Consider the following 18,276-nt stretch of genomic DNA (forward strand, 5'->3'; position numbering starts at 1 on the left):
TGTATACTTCTTTCCTTTACATGAAACAACAAAAACACATGTAGATGAAGTACAGTCATTTCTAATAGGAAACATGTAGAGATAAATTATACAATAGGGACTAGTTTCATCTTACTAGAGTGGTCAATATTTCTATACACATAAACCTGCTGTTTTGTACCTACTATGAATGCACATGTCATCTACTACATATACCTTGAGAACTTCAACCTGTGACAACATCAAAAGAGAAGCAACACATGTCATTGGATGTATCATGTTTATGTACATACATTGCAATGTTTTTTTAATCATTCTTGCATCAACACTTACCATCACCATTTTTCCTTAAAACCATTTCCTCACAATATTCTGACATGAACCAAACTGTCACAGTGTCAAACAATTGGCTTTCATTTGAGATCTTTTGTTATGATAGCATACTATCATTTGTGGTGTTCAAATCAAATTGGCATTCACTCTCAAACCAAGGTTTTTGTTCGCTACTTTCAACTGGCATATGATTATGGTTGTACAGTAAGTGGTTTCCAACCAATATTTTGCTTTGCTATACTAGTATGTCACTGACTGCTGGTACATATGGACTCAAAATACTGTTTTCTACTATACACAACTGCCAAAGCACTTACTGTACATGTAATTGACTTTACTTATGTATGTGGTCTGAGAAAATGGAGGTGTTTACAGAACTACCAGTATACTAGTATGTTGACAATGCTGGCAGGCGCAGAAAAAGGAAAGTCGGTTAACTATATCAGCATTTGTTAACGGTAAAGAAAAATTTGTGGTACAGAAGTGACCGCAAAAACTGCAAACACAAAAGTTACAAATGAGGAATTACGGTATTCTTCAAAAGTTTTCCATTGGGTTGTTCCATCCAACAGTTAAAACACAGGGAGGCAAACCTTCCCCGCGAAAAGCTCTGAGATGACGGTGAAGAAGATAGACAGCACGAACAGCACGTAGGACGACCCCACTTGTGTGTTGTTGGGCAGCTTGTAGGGCTGTCCTCCTATCTCATCAACGTAGAAGCCGATGGGAAAGATCAGGGCTGCTAGGCAGAACAGGACCACTAGGGGGCGCAAGAGAACAGATGTTAGATGTGTATAGAATATAATTTTCGGAAACTTGCGGAAGGGCTGAACCTGGGGGTGATGAATAATACACCATGTTTTATTTTATTAATGTCCTAATTACCTCAGAAAACAAAAATTTCAATGCAAAATGTGCCAGAAATTGAGAAAACTGCTTCCCTAAAAAAGACTGTAACAACATGCAAACTCAGTACTAGTATCTGATTCTGAATTTTCAAAAATAGGTTGTCACACAGGTTGCTAGTTATCACACGGGCCAGAACACCCATATTGAGGTATTACATAAAAAAAATTATTACTAGTAACAATATATAGGCAATCCATCCAAGCCTTTATCGAGTTATCGTGTTGACAGACACATAGTGTGACACACACACAGACAGACAGATGCAAATGCTATTGACGAAGGTGATAAAATCATTAGTCCCTTACAGTAATAACTGTTGTTACAACCAGTACATGTACTTACTTCCGAGGAAGGCGATCCATCTGGCGTATTTCAGCACGCTGCGGTGCCAGTGTGAGGCGAACAGCAGAATGCAGGTGACGGTGAGACAGATGATGCCGACCACGATGAACAGGAGCGACGTGAGCCACTCCGCAGGCAGGGTCGGCGCCATGCATATTCTCTCACGCTTGTAGATGGTCTGGCATTGGCTGATGAGACCGAGGTTCACAGAGCCTACATACAAGCACATGATACAAACAATTTATAGACATTGACCCTACAAGATAAAAGTCCCATTAGATTTTACAATAAATACTTGTAACTCTCGCATACCTTCCAAAATACGTAATTATGATTCATGTAAAACTTAGGTTAACCACCAGAAATCATTATTTATGCCAAACCATGCGAATTTGCCAGCACACATAAACATAGCGTTTATCTTAATGAATGTGCATCAAAACACCAAGTTTTCTTACGCTTATATCTTGAAGATTCCATGTTTACCACACCGCATAATTTAATTTTTATGGGTAAGAAAATCGCCATGTAGAAAAATTTTATATTTGGATGTCAGACTGTTGCCAGGGCCAGTATGCAGGCTAGCTCCTCGGCTCCAGGGCTAACATGTCACCATAAACACATTCCTCAGGTTGTAACTGCGAGGCTACCCTGTGTACTGGCCCTTACAGCAGTCTGGTACCCAGGCTATAGATTATAAAGAAGACAAACCTGCGTCTTCGTCAGTGACAATCCACTCGGGATTTGCCAGACTTGCGATGGCGAAAACATCGGCGGCGAAAAACAGAAAACCCGATATGAGGGTCAGTTTATCCATCCTATTAAATGGTCTTCAACGTCTTGTCTATCGTATGGCACCTTTGCCAGGCGTAGATCTCGTTTAAAAACGGAGAAAACGAGGAAAAGACGGCAAAATTTCGATTTTTTAACTTCTCATGTCGCCATCTTGGAAACTATGCTGGGGCCATACCACTATGAAAAAAAAATTAGGTAAATAATTTTTTTAATACAGTGTAATATTTCTACTTCAATGAATTTTTTTATTAATCCTAAGCTAAAGAATAATGTCGTGTATTGAGCTTGTATAACGGGCTCTCGTGTCGGTAAAAAGGTAGAAAATAATATTTTTTTTCATTCACCCCCTCCCTCAAATCTGATCTGAGCCAAGCGTCGCGCCACTTGGGGATAAACCATTAACGTTAAGTAATCAATCTCGAGCTAAAAGAAACGCCGATATTGAGCTTAAAAAAATACGTTAATTTAAAATAAAACCAAAAATGATAACAAGTTCTGTTTTGAATGAAATATTTTATATTTTGTCGGTACTTTGAGTGAAAATTGGTCACCTCAACCACCCCCTAAAGTAGTATGAGACTTTCCCTTATAAAGTTGAAAGGTCAGTTACGTGAATTGCCGGTAAAAGCCCGCATGTGTGTAGCTACAGATTGAAGTGTTTTTGTGCAGCTAATGTTGACGTTTTGTCGCAGTTTTTGTTAAGTCCAGGGTCCGAGATTTAGGCAGTCTGTACGATGGAAGATGTAGAGGACGGAATTCCCTCCCCTATAGGACTGTTCAGCTACGACAACTTGATCCATGCAGTGGCGGGAGCGACGGTAAAACACAAGAAACATAACCAAATTTTGGTGGTCTCTATATGCAGGATTACCAACATTATAACTTATGGATAGCTAATTCCTTGTAATGATAGTCTCACTATTCGACAATTTTGTGAACTATTTTCAGCAGTTGGTAGGTAACGGTTAGAAGAGACTACCGTTAACGTTATAACTGCGTATCTTTTTAATAGTTTTAGTGCATATCTGTTGTTTTAGGGGAGGGGGAGGGGCGAGAAAGAAGTAAAGTCTTTGTGCAAAATTATATATAAGCATGTGATTTTTGTACCTCCTTGATTATACTCAATGTTTGTCGTCTTCATACAGGGCAGTGTGACTGCTATGTCAGTGTTCTTTCCTCTGGACACAGCAAGACTCAGGTTACAAGGTGGGTGAACAATGGTTTAACTTTATCCCTGTTGATGATATTTGCAATTGTATGCTGTTTGTGTTGAAAATAAAAGGAAACAAAAGTTCTAAAACCTAATGAAAATTAAACTGTTCGCAAAGGCAAGAAAATTGACTCACCAAAAGCCTACTATCTAGTGTATTTTGCAATATACTTGTAGGCTTTTTAAAATATTGACAGAAGGTGCCTGTCAATAAACATTGACAATGTACTTTGTGTAGTATTAATTTTATTGATAGATTGACTGTATTACCTATTTTGCAGTTGATGACAAGAGGAAGGCAAAGTACACTCACGAAGTCATCTCTGAAATTTCAAAAGAGGAAGGCGTGTAAGTATGACATGAGATGGGCTGTTTTCTACTTACAATGTATTTACATCACTATTTACACATATAGAATAATGCCAAGACAGTAATAAGTTATGTCTAAAGGTCCATTTCCCATATCTATTCCAGGAAGGCGTTATACCGAGGATGGTTCCCTGTAGTTTCCAGTCTCTGCTGCTCAAACTTTGTTTATTTCTACACATACAACGGGCTGAAGACAATCATGAACCACCAGCCAAGCGGACCTCTCAAGGACCTGTGTCTGGCTTTCATGGCTGGTATGTAGGAGCCTTTTGACAGACGATCAACAAAACATAGGATGGTTATATGAAGAAAAGAGTATTTTTATTCAATGTCAGAGATGTTATTATGAAGAAAGTTGTTTCTCTAGATAAGTACAATGTAACTCTAGAAAAGTAAGGATACTGTTGCAGTTTTTTGGACCACATCATTGTCATGGTGAGAGCATGGTTGTCATGGTGATCATATGGTTGTCATGGTGACCACTTAATTGTCATGGCGACCACACCATTGTCATGGTGACCACCTAGTTGTCATGGTGACCACATGGTTGTCATAGTGACCATGTTGATGCATGTTCCAGGTGTGGTGAATGTCTTGCTGACCACACCCATGTGGGTAGTGAACACCCGGCTGAAGCTGCAGGGGGCAAAGTTCACCGGAGAAGAACAGCGGGAGAACAAACCCCCGCACTACAAGGGCATTATGGGTAAGTTTGAGGGATGATGCTGTATCAGTCACACTGTCTGTATCAGTATTTGTGTGTATTCTTCATTTGAGTTGTTAACTTCTTGTTCATGCAAACAGCCTGGCCAGGTATTGGTAATGAAAAGAGAACAGTAGCAACAATAATTTTGCCTGTATCGTTACGCAGACGCGTTCCGGCGTATCGTGCGAGACGAGGGTGTGTCTGCCCTGTGGAGTGGAACCCTGCCCTCCCTCATCCTGGTCTTCAACCCCGCCATACAGTTCATGTTCTACGAGGGCTTCAAACGGTCTCTTACCAGGGTTACCCATCAGGTAATTTGGTTTACTCAAAAAACGGTCTCTCACCAGGGTTACCCAACAGGTAATTTGGTTTACTCAAACGGTCTCTCACCAGGGTTACCCAACAGGTAATTTGGTTTACTCAAACGGTCTCTCACCAGGGTTACCAAACAGGTAATTTGGTTTACTCAAATGGTCTCTCACCAGGTTTACCAAACAGGTAACATCGCTGCAAAGTTTACAGCTGATTCCTGAGTTTGAGGGGCTGAAAATAAAATTAAAATTTAAAGTTTGTCTGCAGGTAATTTTTAATGTATGTACAAATGTATGTAGAACAAAGTATTTCAAGCCCTGTTCAATGATTTGTATCCTGTTGCATCCTCTGTGAGTGATCTGTGAATGATTGTCATTTGCAATAAACAACAACAATGGAACTCCATCACTAATCACCTGCCCCCCTCCCCCTCCCGGACGTGCATGTATAGCACTCTGCTGTTTCTCCTCAGGAACTGAACGCCTGGCAGTTCTTCCTGGTCGGAGCCCTTGCCAAGGGAATCGCTACGGTTTCCACCTACCCTCTGCAACTCATCCAGAGCAAGCTCAGGGTAATGCACATCATTTTTTTCAATTTTGCTTGAGGTTGTCCAAATTCAAAACTCTCAAAACTCAAACCTGCCCAAGCGACCACCTTTTTAAGCCCTTACATACAAGTTGAATATTACAAGCTGATGTTTCGATGACCGTGTGTCACCTTCCTCAGGGCACTTCTGACTACGGGTTCCAAAGACTCTTTATTGAGTGATTTATAAACCTGACGAAATTATTCACTATCATATATATGTGCTTGTGCCTGTGTTTTCCACCAGTCTGGGAGGAACAAGAAGGCTGAGGAGGGCCGACAGACCAGTGAAACCTTCCGTAGTGTGGTGGTCATGATTCAACAACTGCTCAGGTCAGTTCACAGTTCTGTTTGTTTCTGTTTAGTCATCCTCGTCAGAGGTGAAGCATGATATCATGCTTTTTCTATTAGCTATGCTTGTGCAATGCGGCTTCGTTACAGCTCGCTTATTTTTTCATTTCATGATTTGTTTGTCTTTACTCCTTACCACTTTGTTCACCAAAAATTCTATTTCTTGCCCCTTTCTCCCTCTCCCTCTTTCTTCTGTTCTAATTTGTTTTCATCATACGTATCCTGCCTCGCTTTGTATTGTCCTCCTCTGTTTGTTTGTTTGTTTGTCTTGCTGCCTGCATCCCTCTGTACATGTATGTGTATGTGTACAGAGACCAGGGGTTTCTTGCCCTGTACAAAGGTTTGGAAGCCAAGCTCACACAGACAGTCCTGACCACAGCATTCACTTTTCTATTGTATGAAGAAATTGTGGACTTTGTTCTGGACATAGTGAGTTTACAGTAACAGAGAGACAAAGATATTTGTTGGGTAGGTTTATTCTCTAGTCTGAGGTTGTGGAATTTGCTAAACTGATTTAAAGTTGATTTATGTTTTAGGAGTATGTTTCTGCATACAATTCTGCAATTTACTTCATAGACTGGCTGTCGTACTGTGAAAAATTTGTTTTCATTTTCAATAGCTGATTTGTTTTCACAATAAATAGGGTAGCATAGGGCCTGTATACATGCAAAGCCAAATAATTAGAAAATGTTACTTTTAATAATATGATATTGTCTTTTTTTTGGCAACACCTCAGGAGTGGATCTGTTTGGCCCTCATTTTTTGTGTGATGTGTTTTACAGGAAACAGGGACTGAAAGGCTTATACAAAGGGCTGGAGGCCAAACTCCTCCAGACAGTTCTCACTGCAGCACTCATGTTTCTGATCTACGAGAAGATAGCAGCTTTTGTCTTTAGCATCATGAGGCCGGAGACAGTTTTAGAGGCAATAAGGAGGAGGTAGTAAAGAAAGAAATGAAGATCCCGTTCCTTGTTTTCAGTAACTGTTGGATAAGACTGAAACAAAAGTCTGACCTTGTGTCATTCAGTGCAGTCAATGTAGACCAATTGTTGCTGAAACTGGAATAATAGGTAAAACAGAGGGTACAATGTCTTTGTAGTTCTTCGGAGTTTAGGTGGACTGTCAATTCCTCACATGTGGCTTCTTAGTTCAAAACTTGAGGCATACAGTCATCCACACCTCCTGAATGTACATTGTACATGCAGGCAGCTTGTCTGGTTACCAAGGCAATAATTTGGCTTGCCCCCTGGATTACCCAGAGTTCTCAAATTTTTCCCAGCATGCAAAGGATTGCCACTGGGGACTATGGCCATATTATTTCGTTAACTCAAATGAAAGTTAATCTATGATAAAGCACATTATGAAAATTTACAATGAATGCAGTATCCATACACAAATTAAAATGGTTATTCATTAAAATTACCAGAAGCCTAAGCCCACATGACCTGGGAAGAAAGACGACATCAGCAACAGATCAAAGGTGTCTTTAGTTGGTAACGGCCCCCGTCTTAGTTGAGGGACAGTCTAAGTGACCTGATATATGTGGCTTCTTTCTCTCCTCTTAGAATTCTATTTCTTTACTTGTTGGTGGGTTAATGCATGTATATGACAATCAGGGCATGCAAATGTTTTTTTTTCAATTTCTTTCTTTTTTTTAACATTCATGAATAAATTCATTTTACTTAGTGTAGTTTATCAATTTTTTTTTACAAACAGTCCATTGTGTATACTTTTGTATATTTTTTGTGCATTCATAGATACAAGAACTGTTTTACTGTTAGGGTTTGAAATACTGGGTGTGTATTATGCACTAATATGCACCAAAAATTGTGTACCTAATTTTTACGGTGGGTGTGCCAGTGTACCAAAACATTTATGTAGGGTTAACCTGTCTCATACACAATTGTCCTCTTGCACACTAGGGTATGATATTCTTAACATTTGAAGTTCTAAAAATTATAAAAGGTTTAGGATAGGAAACTTACTAATAAATAGTAGATATTTAGAGTGTGTTTGATTAATTTTTTTAGTAGTATATAATCATGTTGTATGATATAGTTTTGAATCCCCCCAAAAAACATCATGACTATGCAATCTTAGCTATATTTACTGGCTTCAAACTGGTTGGACTGAATGAATAAACCAATTTCAAATTAAATGTGTTCAAATAAATGATAATACGAAATGTTGACAAGTATTTTTTTTCTTGAGGATTGGTACAGCTAAGCAAAAGAGCTCTTATTGTCAGCGTCCTTGCTTGACTTTCCTTTCGTCGGCAGTTGCTCGTTGGCAACAAGTCCAAATAAAGAAACGCATTTAATTTGTTTTCAAACTGAAAACCCGTGTGCCTGCTACCCACGACCCAGCTGTTGTTGATGGATGGCAGAGCCCTTTGAATAAAGCACTTCGAATTCACATTGCATGAGAGACAGGTTTCGCTGCCGTGTGGCCTTGGAAAATCAATGTTGTGTTCCCGGTTTCAGTGCTGAAGAAAACTATGGTATTTTCTTTACATTGCAACCTAAATGATACAGCAATAATTCAAGTTTAACAATATAATACCACCTTTTATTAATTGATGTTTGAATAAAAGAAAACTATCTTGACTTTTACATTGAACAATATTATTCACAAACTCTCCTGGTTTTGAAAGTATACACGGCAAAACTATTTTTAAACTTAAAAACATGATATATTAAACTGCTCCTATATTTGAAGCAACCATCTTAAACAAGTGTGTAGAAGATATATTCCGCCAATTATCTTGGATATTTTATCACCCCTGACCTTTCTGATGACCCAGCCATCCAAGGCCAGGTTAGAGGTTTTTATTCTTACTGACTTGCGAACTCGCTTCTACGTAGTTTTCGTTACATGTCAGTCTTAAATCTGTGCCTGTTGCCGTGTTTCACTCTCTTTTATTAATGTGTTCTTGTATGTATGCATAGTGGCAAGGTACCTGAATTAAAGAATAAATAAAATAAAACAAATTGATAAATAAAACAACTCTATTACATGACAATTGTATATATATAGAGGATGCAACAAACGTCTGGTACCCAGCGACAATTCTAGACGTTAACTCTTAATCAATGAAAGAGAGGTGTACTTACCACTGTTGTTCTGATGCATTTCTTCATCTCTGTTCTGTTAGTTAGCCGGTTACACTGCGTCTCTTGTTAGTTTAGCCTGTTTCTCCAACTGACTTGTTTTTGTTCTTAGTTTCCCCGGAATCTCTGTATCATGTAGGCAAGTACCCAGGGGTTGATCGACATTTCATTTCTGAGCTCTGGTATACGGATGATGCTTACAATCGGGTTGATTGCAGAGTTCATTGTGAACAGTAGAACGACTTTACCGCGCCAGATCATCTGAAACAAGCACTCCTCTTTGTCAAGACTATGGCAGATTAAGATACCAGCAAGGCGAGGTATGAGCCAGCAGACAATCGCCACTACTGCATGGACCATGACTGTCCTTGCCGTGTCTGCTCTTCCCTGGGATCCTGGTTGTCTCTCATTTTGCTCATCTCTCGTCTCTTCTTGCTCTCTGAGGGCCCAAAACGTTTTGATGTTTGTGAAGATGGTAATAGCGGCCAAGAATAGGAACAAGGCCAACCAAAGACCAACGTTTGCTCTGAGGAAATAGCCGTAACAATTTGACACGGGCATATCCAAACAGTTCCAGCCCATAGTAGGCAAGAAATACAGCACGGACAGAAAGAGCCACAGAAAAAGTATTGCTGTACCCGTGTACCATTCCGCTTCCTCATAATGGGTGATGTAGTATACAGGATGATTTGCAGCTAGATAGCTGTTAATTGACATCAGAGTTAGACTGGATGCCGACATCGCTTGGCTGAACGCCAACAGCGACAAACTGTTAATCAAGCTGTGATGTGTGCTCAACTTTACCAGCGCAGTTGTGTAATACAGAAGCCCTATCCCAGCCAGGAGGTCTGCCGTTGCCATGTTCGCCACACACACGTAGAACTTGGTCTGAAGTAGTCGTGTTCTGAACAGACCCCGGAGCACGGCGACATTGTTGTCGATGATGATGATGCCAGCCAGCCAACAGATGACAGCGCTACCAATGCCGAACTCCATGTTTTCGCCGTATTTACAACACTACAGGCCTCTTTAACTTAAGAGTCGGATACAATCTTTTTTTGTTTTGTTCCAAAGAAGGCATTGGAATAGTAACCCATTGAAGTTACTGTCTTAGTGGTGTCTCTCGGCGAGGCATGAGACAAGTAGAGCTGTAGTTTCCACAGTGCTGGAACGAACGTTACCAGAAGGAAGTCAATTACTAAGCAGTTGGAGCTTGTATCTGTTGCTGTGTAGAAGAAGAGGTCAATATTATCATACTAGACATCGTGTAGAGCTCTGTCGTACGTAGGAGTTACCATAGCGATGTATGAAAGAGAGCGATGGCTTTTAAGAGAGGACATTGACTGTTTATTTTTGGTTTCTTTTGATGGCCCGTAGAAATGAAATCATCGATCGAGGCGCGTTTGTTAAAGAAAAAAGGACACAGATTTTTTTTTAAATTTAATTTTTTTTAAATGTCATGCAATATTAGATGCTAGTAGATGGTAATATTCCTGTACGTTGCAAGTGGTATTCATACATATAATCGATGGTTTATTCACAGATACAAGTAAAATAGTACAATGTTTGGTATATTGCACCTCGCAGCCATAGGCCAAATTGCATGAAAATAGACAAGGCCGTAAACATTTCAAACAGTTATAATACTATGAAAATACATGAAATATATACAATGACAGAAGATGAATACATGCGTAGGCAGGAAATAGTTATGTATACTTTAGATCTAAAGTACATGTCAGCTATTTTAGATGGTAATATCCCTGGACACTGCAAGTGGTATTCATGGATATTCGACAATATGATAAAACAGTACTCTCCCTAAACTTTGATGGTTTTCAAATTGTAAACCTCCTAGAGATAGTGCCGAACCGTTTTTACGTTCCAATACCCGCAGTAGTTGAAGAAAAGCCACCATATTGGAAACAACAATAAGAAACAACCCTGAAGGAGGTATCAATGAAAATAATGATGTTTTACGACAGGTATATAAAATTCAACGTATATGACAGTTTCTTGTACCTAAAGACAATTGTAGACGTTGTCCGTTTATGGAATACTGGACGTACTTACCACTGTTGTTCCTGATACTGTTGAGCATTTAGTCCAACTGCACCGTGGGTTATAGGTGAGGTAAGTAGTCTTGTTTAGTTAAGTACCACAGAAGACAATGGAACAACTCATTGAACTGACCATATTGTGTGATGTCTCCTCTTGAGGCATCAGACGGTCAAAAAGATGTGGTTAATTTTGACCGGTGGAGCTGGTTTCTCTGCTTCTTCAGACAAACGTTATCGGCAGGATGTAAACTCTCTAAGCAAAAGGTGGGCGTTTGTTTAATGGTTTCTGTCATCTCCATACGAGTACCTCTACAAGTGCTATCTATAGTCATAAATGAAAAGGCGTTGATTCGTGATGCCCAGAAGATGTTCCATAATCATATTTTATCATATTATATCCTGCAATTTGGATTGACTGTTGCGAACAGCATGAGATAGAAGATTGGCGGCCCACGTGCATCTGTGGTTTCCTTGATCAGGAAATGACATCTTTGACAGTTATAGCCTGGCTTAATGTAATCGTCCTACTTATTAGGCTAATAATTATCTCCCTGGAACGGTATAACGCAGACACACATGTTAAAAATATGATTTTCATGTTGTCAGATTTTGACAGGATCACATAAGATGGTGCACACAAAATGACAGATTTTTAGAAAACGTTTATTGTATCTTTCAAATGTAGATTTACAAAAAACTCGTGTGTTAGAGGTATGTAATTCAAAATTGTTCAACGCTGGAGACATAGGATATATGTTACTTACACCATATGGCAAAGTAAATTTACAGAACTGCTACAAAATGAATCGTGCGCACTACAAAACGGCCAAAATTAAAGCGATGACATGCACTTTAGATAGCAATCGCTAGATGTCGCAAGTGGCATCCATTAGATCCTTGATTAGATATGGGATACCTATCACCTAAGTATCATTCCAGATTTAAGCAAAATCAGTAGAAACAAATAAGCCGTACCTTTGCAAAATAAGATCAGTAAAAAATCGTGCGACGTTAGGGCACCCCATGTTAACAATGGGATGAAGATGAAAAAAACTATAGTTTTCAATTGTAGATTCACAAAATGTTATATATTATAACCATCACCTTCCGAAACATACAAGATACATATAGCCACACGATACTGCTACAAAGTGGCAAAATTAATTTGTCCACACACAGTCTACAAAAAGACCGAAAGTAGTTATAAAGCGATGACATGTACTACAGACTAAAATCGCTAGGTGCCGCAACTGTCTCAGTCTTGCTAAAAATTCTGCCCAAACTCAAACACGACTATACTTGTCTGGCATCAGTAAAATTGCAACAGGACAATGTGTTTCATAACAATAGATATACGTGGCCAAAATATATTAGTCCTGAACATAAAGTCTATGCATTACTATACATCTATCCGATTCTTTTATTTCAACAGTCTAAAACATAGTCAAATACAATGAAAATAAAACAATCCGCATTATTTGGACCCCAATAGCCAATCATATACATGTACCAGGAACCTAAAAGATCGTCCAGCCCTCCGTGAGTTACAGCTGCGAACACACGAACAGAAACAGAACCTTGCCGCGGAAGGATATCTCCTTACCAGGAGGTAATGAGTGGTAATAAATAGAGGACGTACAGTGTAGACAGTCATTATTACTCCGTGAAGGAGGTCAGGACCTCCGGACGGAGTGTTGTAATCGGCTGATTTTTCATGTTCGCAGTCAAAACACTGGGTTCTCTTTGTGTAATCGGCACGCAATTTTATACGCCGTCTGCGGGCATGCCCGTGTTGATGCACGAATGTGTATTTTTGCCGTTGCTGCTTTCGCGGTCAATGTAATATCGCAGACGCACCCCTACAATTACGAGGCGAATTGGAATGGTCCAGAAAAACGCGTTGTTTGGAATAGCAGTGGGGTTCAAAAAAGTTCATGCAGATACGGGGTGGTTTTTATAAGTGGTTCCAGATGTTTTTGCCCATGGTTAAGAGATGCCAAGTTTTTTGGAAGATGTTCGCAGCCAAAACGCATTCTTCCGTACGTCGCATTTCTGTGTAATTTCGCATGTGGTGTTGCATTATGTCCGGGATGATGCACGTCTTTTTATTTTTACCGTAGCTGTTTTGATATTGGAGTAAATGCTTATTTTCGAAACATCCCCATTTCTTTGAAATGGTTTCGTCCGTTTATGCAACTGTTACTGCGCTAATGACGACCAGTCGCGCTGTCCTGATACACCGCGAATGTGCGAGTGTTCCCTGTAGACAGTCCCGGGAGTCATTTTTTTGCACATTCCAGGAGCCAAACCAAAATACGTTCATGAACCGAGTCCAAAAAACCGAAACGTGAAAATCGGATGATCGGACCTGATGTACATTTCTCTTTCTATAGATTGTACACACAATACACACATCTTTAGATAATCTGGCCATGGCAGGTTAAAAAAAAAGTAACCCTGAATCATACTAGATTAGCGTAAATGCATGTTAATGCGTTCAAAACAAGAAAAAAATTGTTTCCGGGTATTAATCTCTTGAATCACGGCGCTGAATATTGACGCAAAAATATTTCGGGCATCGCGCGCCCTTCCCGCGTCACGTGTAGGCATCTCGCATCTCTGATTGGTTGTTGCGTCTTAAGATGACTGAGCCGACGCGCGTTTAAACAATTTTTCTTTGTTCGATTTATCACACTTCACAGAGAATTGTCGCCAATGGCTACTTCTTTTTGTTGCAATATATAATACTTCACGGAGAATTGTCGCCTATGGCTTCTTGTTTGTGTTGTTGTGAAAACAATAGTCAGCCGTTTTTCTGCACATGCCACAGTTTGCGAAAAAAGGAAAGATCACCAAGGTTGGACAATCACCTAAACAGCATTGTTTTAAAATCTCTATCCATCAATTCCAACGTCTTGAAATGAATCTCCAAATGCCTCTGGAACGTTGCCCTTCACGGAACGCTGGTCGTATCACGAAGGTCGGCACACAAACTTGTGACGCTTTCACACAAATTAACTTAACGTCCTCTCCTTCCCGCTCCCTTATCAAATATAGATCGTCTCAACGGCGACTCTCCAGTGTGTTAGCGCGTTGTTAGGTCGGATAACGAAAATCGGGCGACTACCTTTTTTTTGGTGTAAGGGTGATTGTTTATTGTTTGTTTATTCTACCAGAACAGATCTACCTATTGTCTTCTGGCGTTTTTTAAAAGAATTCATGGGGGACATCCCAGGCATAAAATAACTAACATTTTTTTTAAAATTATAACAAATAATAAAAGGTCGACTAAACAAAAGCCTAACGAGAAAAATTAGCACTCGTCAACAAGCGGAAATGGTTAATAACAAATAATACTATAAAAATAAAATAACATAGGCAACAAATCATGATGGTGGTTGATTAAACAAAGTCAACTTGAAGCTAAAATTACTGACACTGGAGTTTGCATATAATTGTGAATGAGGTCTAAAAGCACCCATTATCAAGTAAACAGAAAGGGGTGAAGGCTGAGCGGGAAACTGAACACACCGACCGCTAAAAACCATTACATCGCACAAACTCCTCCGAGGACAGCCGACCCACAGGTTTCTGATTGGGGGGGAAACAGGGCAATCAGATGAGATGAATGTTGGTGGACTGAGATCAGCCAAGCAGACCAGGCTCTGCTCTCGGGGTGGAAAATTAAAAGCCGGGATAGTTACTGTGGAGATCGATTGATCCCTGATTGATAGCGGGCCGGGTTAACTGAGGGAGGGGCTCCGTGTGAGTCCGCTGGACGGGAAAACTGACCTGCAGCTATTTTTAGGTCTCAGAGTTGTGTAAGAGGACAGTAGGGTACATGGGAACGAGACGTACACATGAACCTGTGACGTCAAGAAATGTCAACCATATTTGTTTTGTCACGTACCACCGTAAATTATGTTTCTGGCACGACGATGATGATGATGGTGTACAGCTTGTTGTACTTTTTACATGTCACACCGCTTTACGTTTCTTACCATGGATCTGTGAATTATTTTTTCTCTGTGTGTCCCCTTGTTGATGTTATGTGTCTATGTGTGTATGTTGTGTGAAATGCACTACTACTGTCAGTCAGTCTCAAAAGGCTATACCTTAACTGTCGATATACATACTGTTGAATTGTTTCAACTTACTAATATATATGAAGATAAGTCACTAGAATATTGAGTTTGAAAAAAACTCTGTTCTTTAAGCACTAAAATCTGCATTTGGTACCTTTAAAGGATCAATAAACACTTCGTCACCTCCTTGCCCCGTCTTGAGGAGGTTTCTCAGCCTAAGGAGGATGATGAAGGTTTAAGCCGGCGGCGACGAGGCTGTTTAGGTGGAAAAAATCCAACGAGATTAGATTTGACCGTGAGGTCAGAATGGGGCCATCGGCTCTTCTAAATATATTGATGTAAGATTAGTCATTGGAAACTGCAATATCTAAAAGGGCACGCGCCTCCGACTTGGGTGGGGTGGAATGACTGGAGGATTTATTACCTTCGTAGTGGAGGTTATGCTCTAATGGCCGTTGATTGGTCCATTGCTTTCTTTGTGACTAAGATAGCACAAAGGTCACACGTGTTTTTTTTTTTCAATTAAAGAAATAGATACATGGTAGTGGCTACATTGTGGTAGGTACTTTTTGCATCTTCACAACCACTTGTTTAGCAAGGGCATGACGTTTCGAAGACCGTCTGTCATGTTCATCAGGGCAATTATGACTGATTCACTGGATACTGGAGCTCTAGGTGCGATTTTTTCACTCGGCACTGAAGCTAGGCGTTACTGCAAATAATGCGGTCTCAAAAAAAGCAATAGAATTTTGGGCTTGGATCTATACTATCTAAGTTTAGGGTTAGAATAATCTTACCAATTTAGCCACAAAAGGAAAAGGCATAGCGGTTCTTTTTTTTACCATTCTACTCGGAAGCCCGAATATTATGTTTTTACTTAGTAGATCCCTTGCAGAAAAAAGTTGAGAATTGTTTTTAATTTCATGACCGCTGCCCCTTTTCTAAAGAAATATATCGTTCTTTACATGCGACACTTATTACTACGCCTACTCCAAATAACCTGTGCCCCACGTGTCACTGCATGTAGATCACCGAATAATGGCAAATTCATTCTTCATCCAAGCAGTGACATTTTGGGAGAAGTAGCTATAGGTCTCCCCGGTGAACTCAAGATCATGCAAACGGCAATTGGTGTATGCACTGAACTCCTTTTGAGAAATGGCCAACATGGAAGCCTGCTGTATTCAAACTTGGTCCAAACTTTTGCGGCAAAAACAGTACCTTGGTAACGAATTTTCAGCATGTTAATTCCTAGTATAGCATAATCTAATACTGTTGTGTTCAGTTTAAAATTTATTATAAAAGTATGCTCAAAAAATATACATGCAGTTATACTTATTCTTGGTTACAATAAAGATTGTTGAGGCGATTTTTCCGCCCGCAGGCAACCGCCAGAAAGGATTCTTACAGTGAACAGCCGCCGTCAACGGGTTGATTTAACTTCGAGATCTTACAGTAGTTTAGTCAGTAACCTTCCCCATTTCAAAAGGAAAAAAAACTAACTTGAAGCCATTCTGAACTATTGATTGAGTTAGACTCTATAAAATCTCCCCATTCTACTGAAATAGGTAGTTTTTCACGACCAGTCTGTCCAGGCCGCCGGCCATAAAGGAAAATGGCAACATTAGTTTGTGCCAAACGCCACGGTAAGTGATGGTTCGATCTAACGACATCATAAAATGTACTGTCTGACATCTTGACCTACCCTTTACCCAGCTTATATCCTCAGGGGTTGATGAAGAAACTGTTGGTAGGGTTTTGTATCATAACAAGTCACCAATGAGAAAATCTTTCTCAATTGGATTCTCGTTTGCTGCAGATAAAAGTAGTAGGCAGAAGGCTGATTTATGTATTAATCTTAGTTTTTCTTCTTCAATAGATACTCCTGTCTGTATTTAGATCGCCTCATATATATCCCCTGCCGTATGAGGTGTAAGGGTAACGTGATTTAAACTAAACTACATGCATCAATCCTGGGGATATGGGCCCTAGGATCGGTGAAGTTTTGGTGAGACAAGACGTCGATTTTTGGCGTAGAAATTTGTGTCTTTTTTTTCAGTTGGCCATGTTGATTTGATTATATGGATGACATCCTCTGGGAACATCAAACCTGATGCGAGCGTACGAATATAAGAAATTTGTCAAAAAATTGTCTTCATTATGAAATCTATGTGGTCATGAAGGTTGAACGAATGAATAAACACACAATACGACGAATGATACTCTTCAACTTTGTTCACATTTTTTTCTTTTTCTTTGGAGTTGATGTTGGCTTTATACGACATAAGTATCGTTTCCAATGTTCTTTTTGTGCAATTTACGGCATATCCTTTGCTCATTTTGCTGCTGCTTTGTATGATTTACTGTATAGTCAAAACTGTTTTTGGAAACGGACGAATATTCATATGATAGAATCAACATGGCCTAAGCATTATTGAAGAGAATAAAACAACATCTGTAGCATACGCCATGGCATGGAAAAAGTTGTCATTACTATTGTGTATGTTTTAAAATTGTTCATAGGTGAACACAAATCGCTTGCTATAAAAAAGGCATGCATATAGGGGAAATGGGAATTTGTGTCCAGAAACAACAATTACGTCACAAATAGCCCAGAGCATCTACTACAAATTAAGAAACTATGTAACTAAGTATTAAAACATCCTTATATGTACAAAGTTGAAAAGGACTGCCAGAAAAATCGGTTTTGAGAAGTACGTACGATTTTACTTGAAGATGAAAGCACTTGTGAAATCTTTTCTTTTTTTTACAGTAAACATCATACTTATTACGGATAACACATCTTTCTGGTCGTCACGAACATTTCTTGTTTTACTGTACAAACAGGATGATACAACAGATGCAACAGGCATAAAATTACCTCATTTACAGTAAGAACAGACATTTTCTGACATCGAACTTTGCAAACGCAAGAATACGTACATCTGTACTATTTCTGGATATTCGTATGCTGCACATTCTATCTCGCTTATTCCACACTTGCGATGTAACCAAATGTACAGTATTCATCAAATGCTTGATGCTCTTCCTAAGTGATTGGGACAATACAAATTCACAAACTTACTTCAGGGACCCTTTGAAACATTTAAAATGGGGGCAAAATAATTGT

General features: G+C 39.5%; 2 protein-coding genes across 3 annotated transcripts; one reads left to right on the forward strand and one right to left on the reverse strand.

Annotated features, from left to right (window-relative positions):
* Nucleotides 1-2,527, reverse strand: LOC109483449 (uncharacterized protein C16orf52 homolog A-like). The gene is made up of 3 exons (XM_019786485.1): nucleotides 2,275-2,527; nucleotides 1,564-1,776; nucleotides 1-1,072 (listed from the first exon to the last, which is right to left on the reverse strand). The coding sequence occupies exons 1-3, from the start codon at nucleotides 2,378-2,380 to the stop codon at nucleotides 885-887; spliced, it is 507 nt and encodes a 168-aa protein (XP_019642044.1). The 5' UTR covers nucleotides 2,381-2,527; the 3' UTR covers nucleotides 1-884.
* A 416-nt stretch (nucleotides 2,528-2,943) lies between these two features.
* LOC109483446 (peroxisomal membrane protein PMP34-like) lies at nucleotides 2,944-8,076 on the forward strand. 2 transcript variants are annotated; one of them, XM_019786479.1, is made up of 9 exons: nucleotides 2,944-3,176; nucleotides 3,504-3,564; nucleotides 3,850-3,916; nucleotides 4,043-4,191; nucleotides 4,518-4,643; nucleotides 4,809-4,954; nucleotides 5,428-5,526; nucleotides 5,788-5,873; nucleotides 6,674-8,076. In XM_019786479.1, the coding sequence occupies exons 1-9, from the start codon at nucleotides 3,093-3,095 to the stop codon at nucleotides 6,831-6,833; spliced, it is 978 nt and encodes a 325-aa protein (XP_019642038.1). In that variant the 5' UTR covers nucleotides 2,944-3,092; the 3' UTR covers nucleotides 6,834-8,076. The 2 variants fall into 2 exon arrangements, with proteins under 2 accessions (XP_019642038.1, XP_019642037.1); XM_019786478.1 differs by having other exon boundaries at nucleotides 2,945-3,176; nucleotides 5,407-5,526.
* The last annotated feature ends 10,200 nt before the right edge of the window (nucleotides 8,077-18,276 follow it).

The sequence above is a fragment of the Branchiostoma belcheri genome, unplaced genomic scaffold (assembly GCF_001625305.1).
Source record: "Branchiostoma belcheri isolate BF01 breed outbred unplaced genomic scaffold, Haploidv18h27 scaffold64, whole genome shotgun sequence".
NCBI classification, from domain to species: Eukaryota; Metazoa; Chordata; class Leptocardii; order Amphioxiformes; family Branchiostomatidae; genus Branchiostoma; species Branchiostoma belcheri.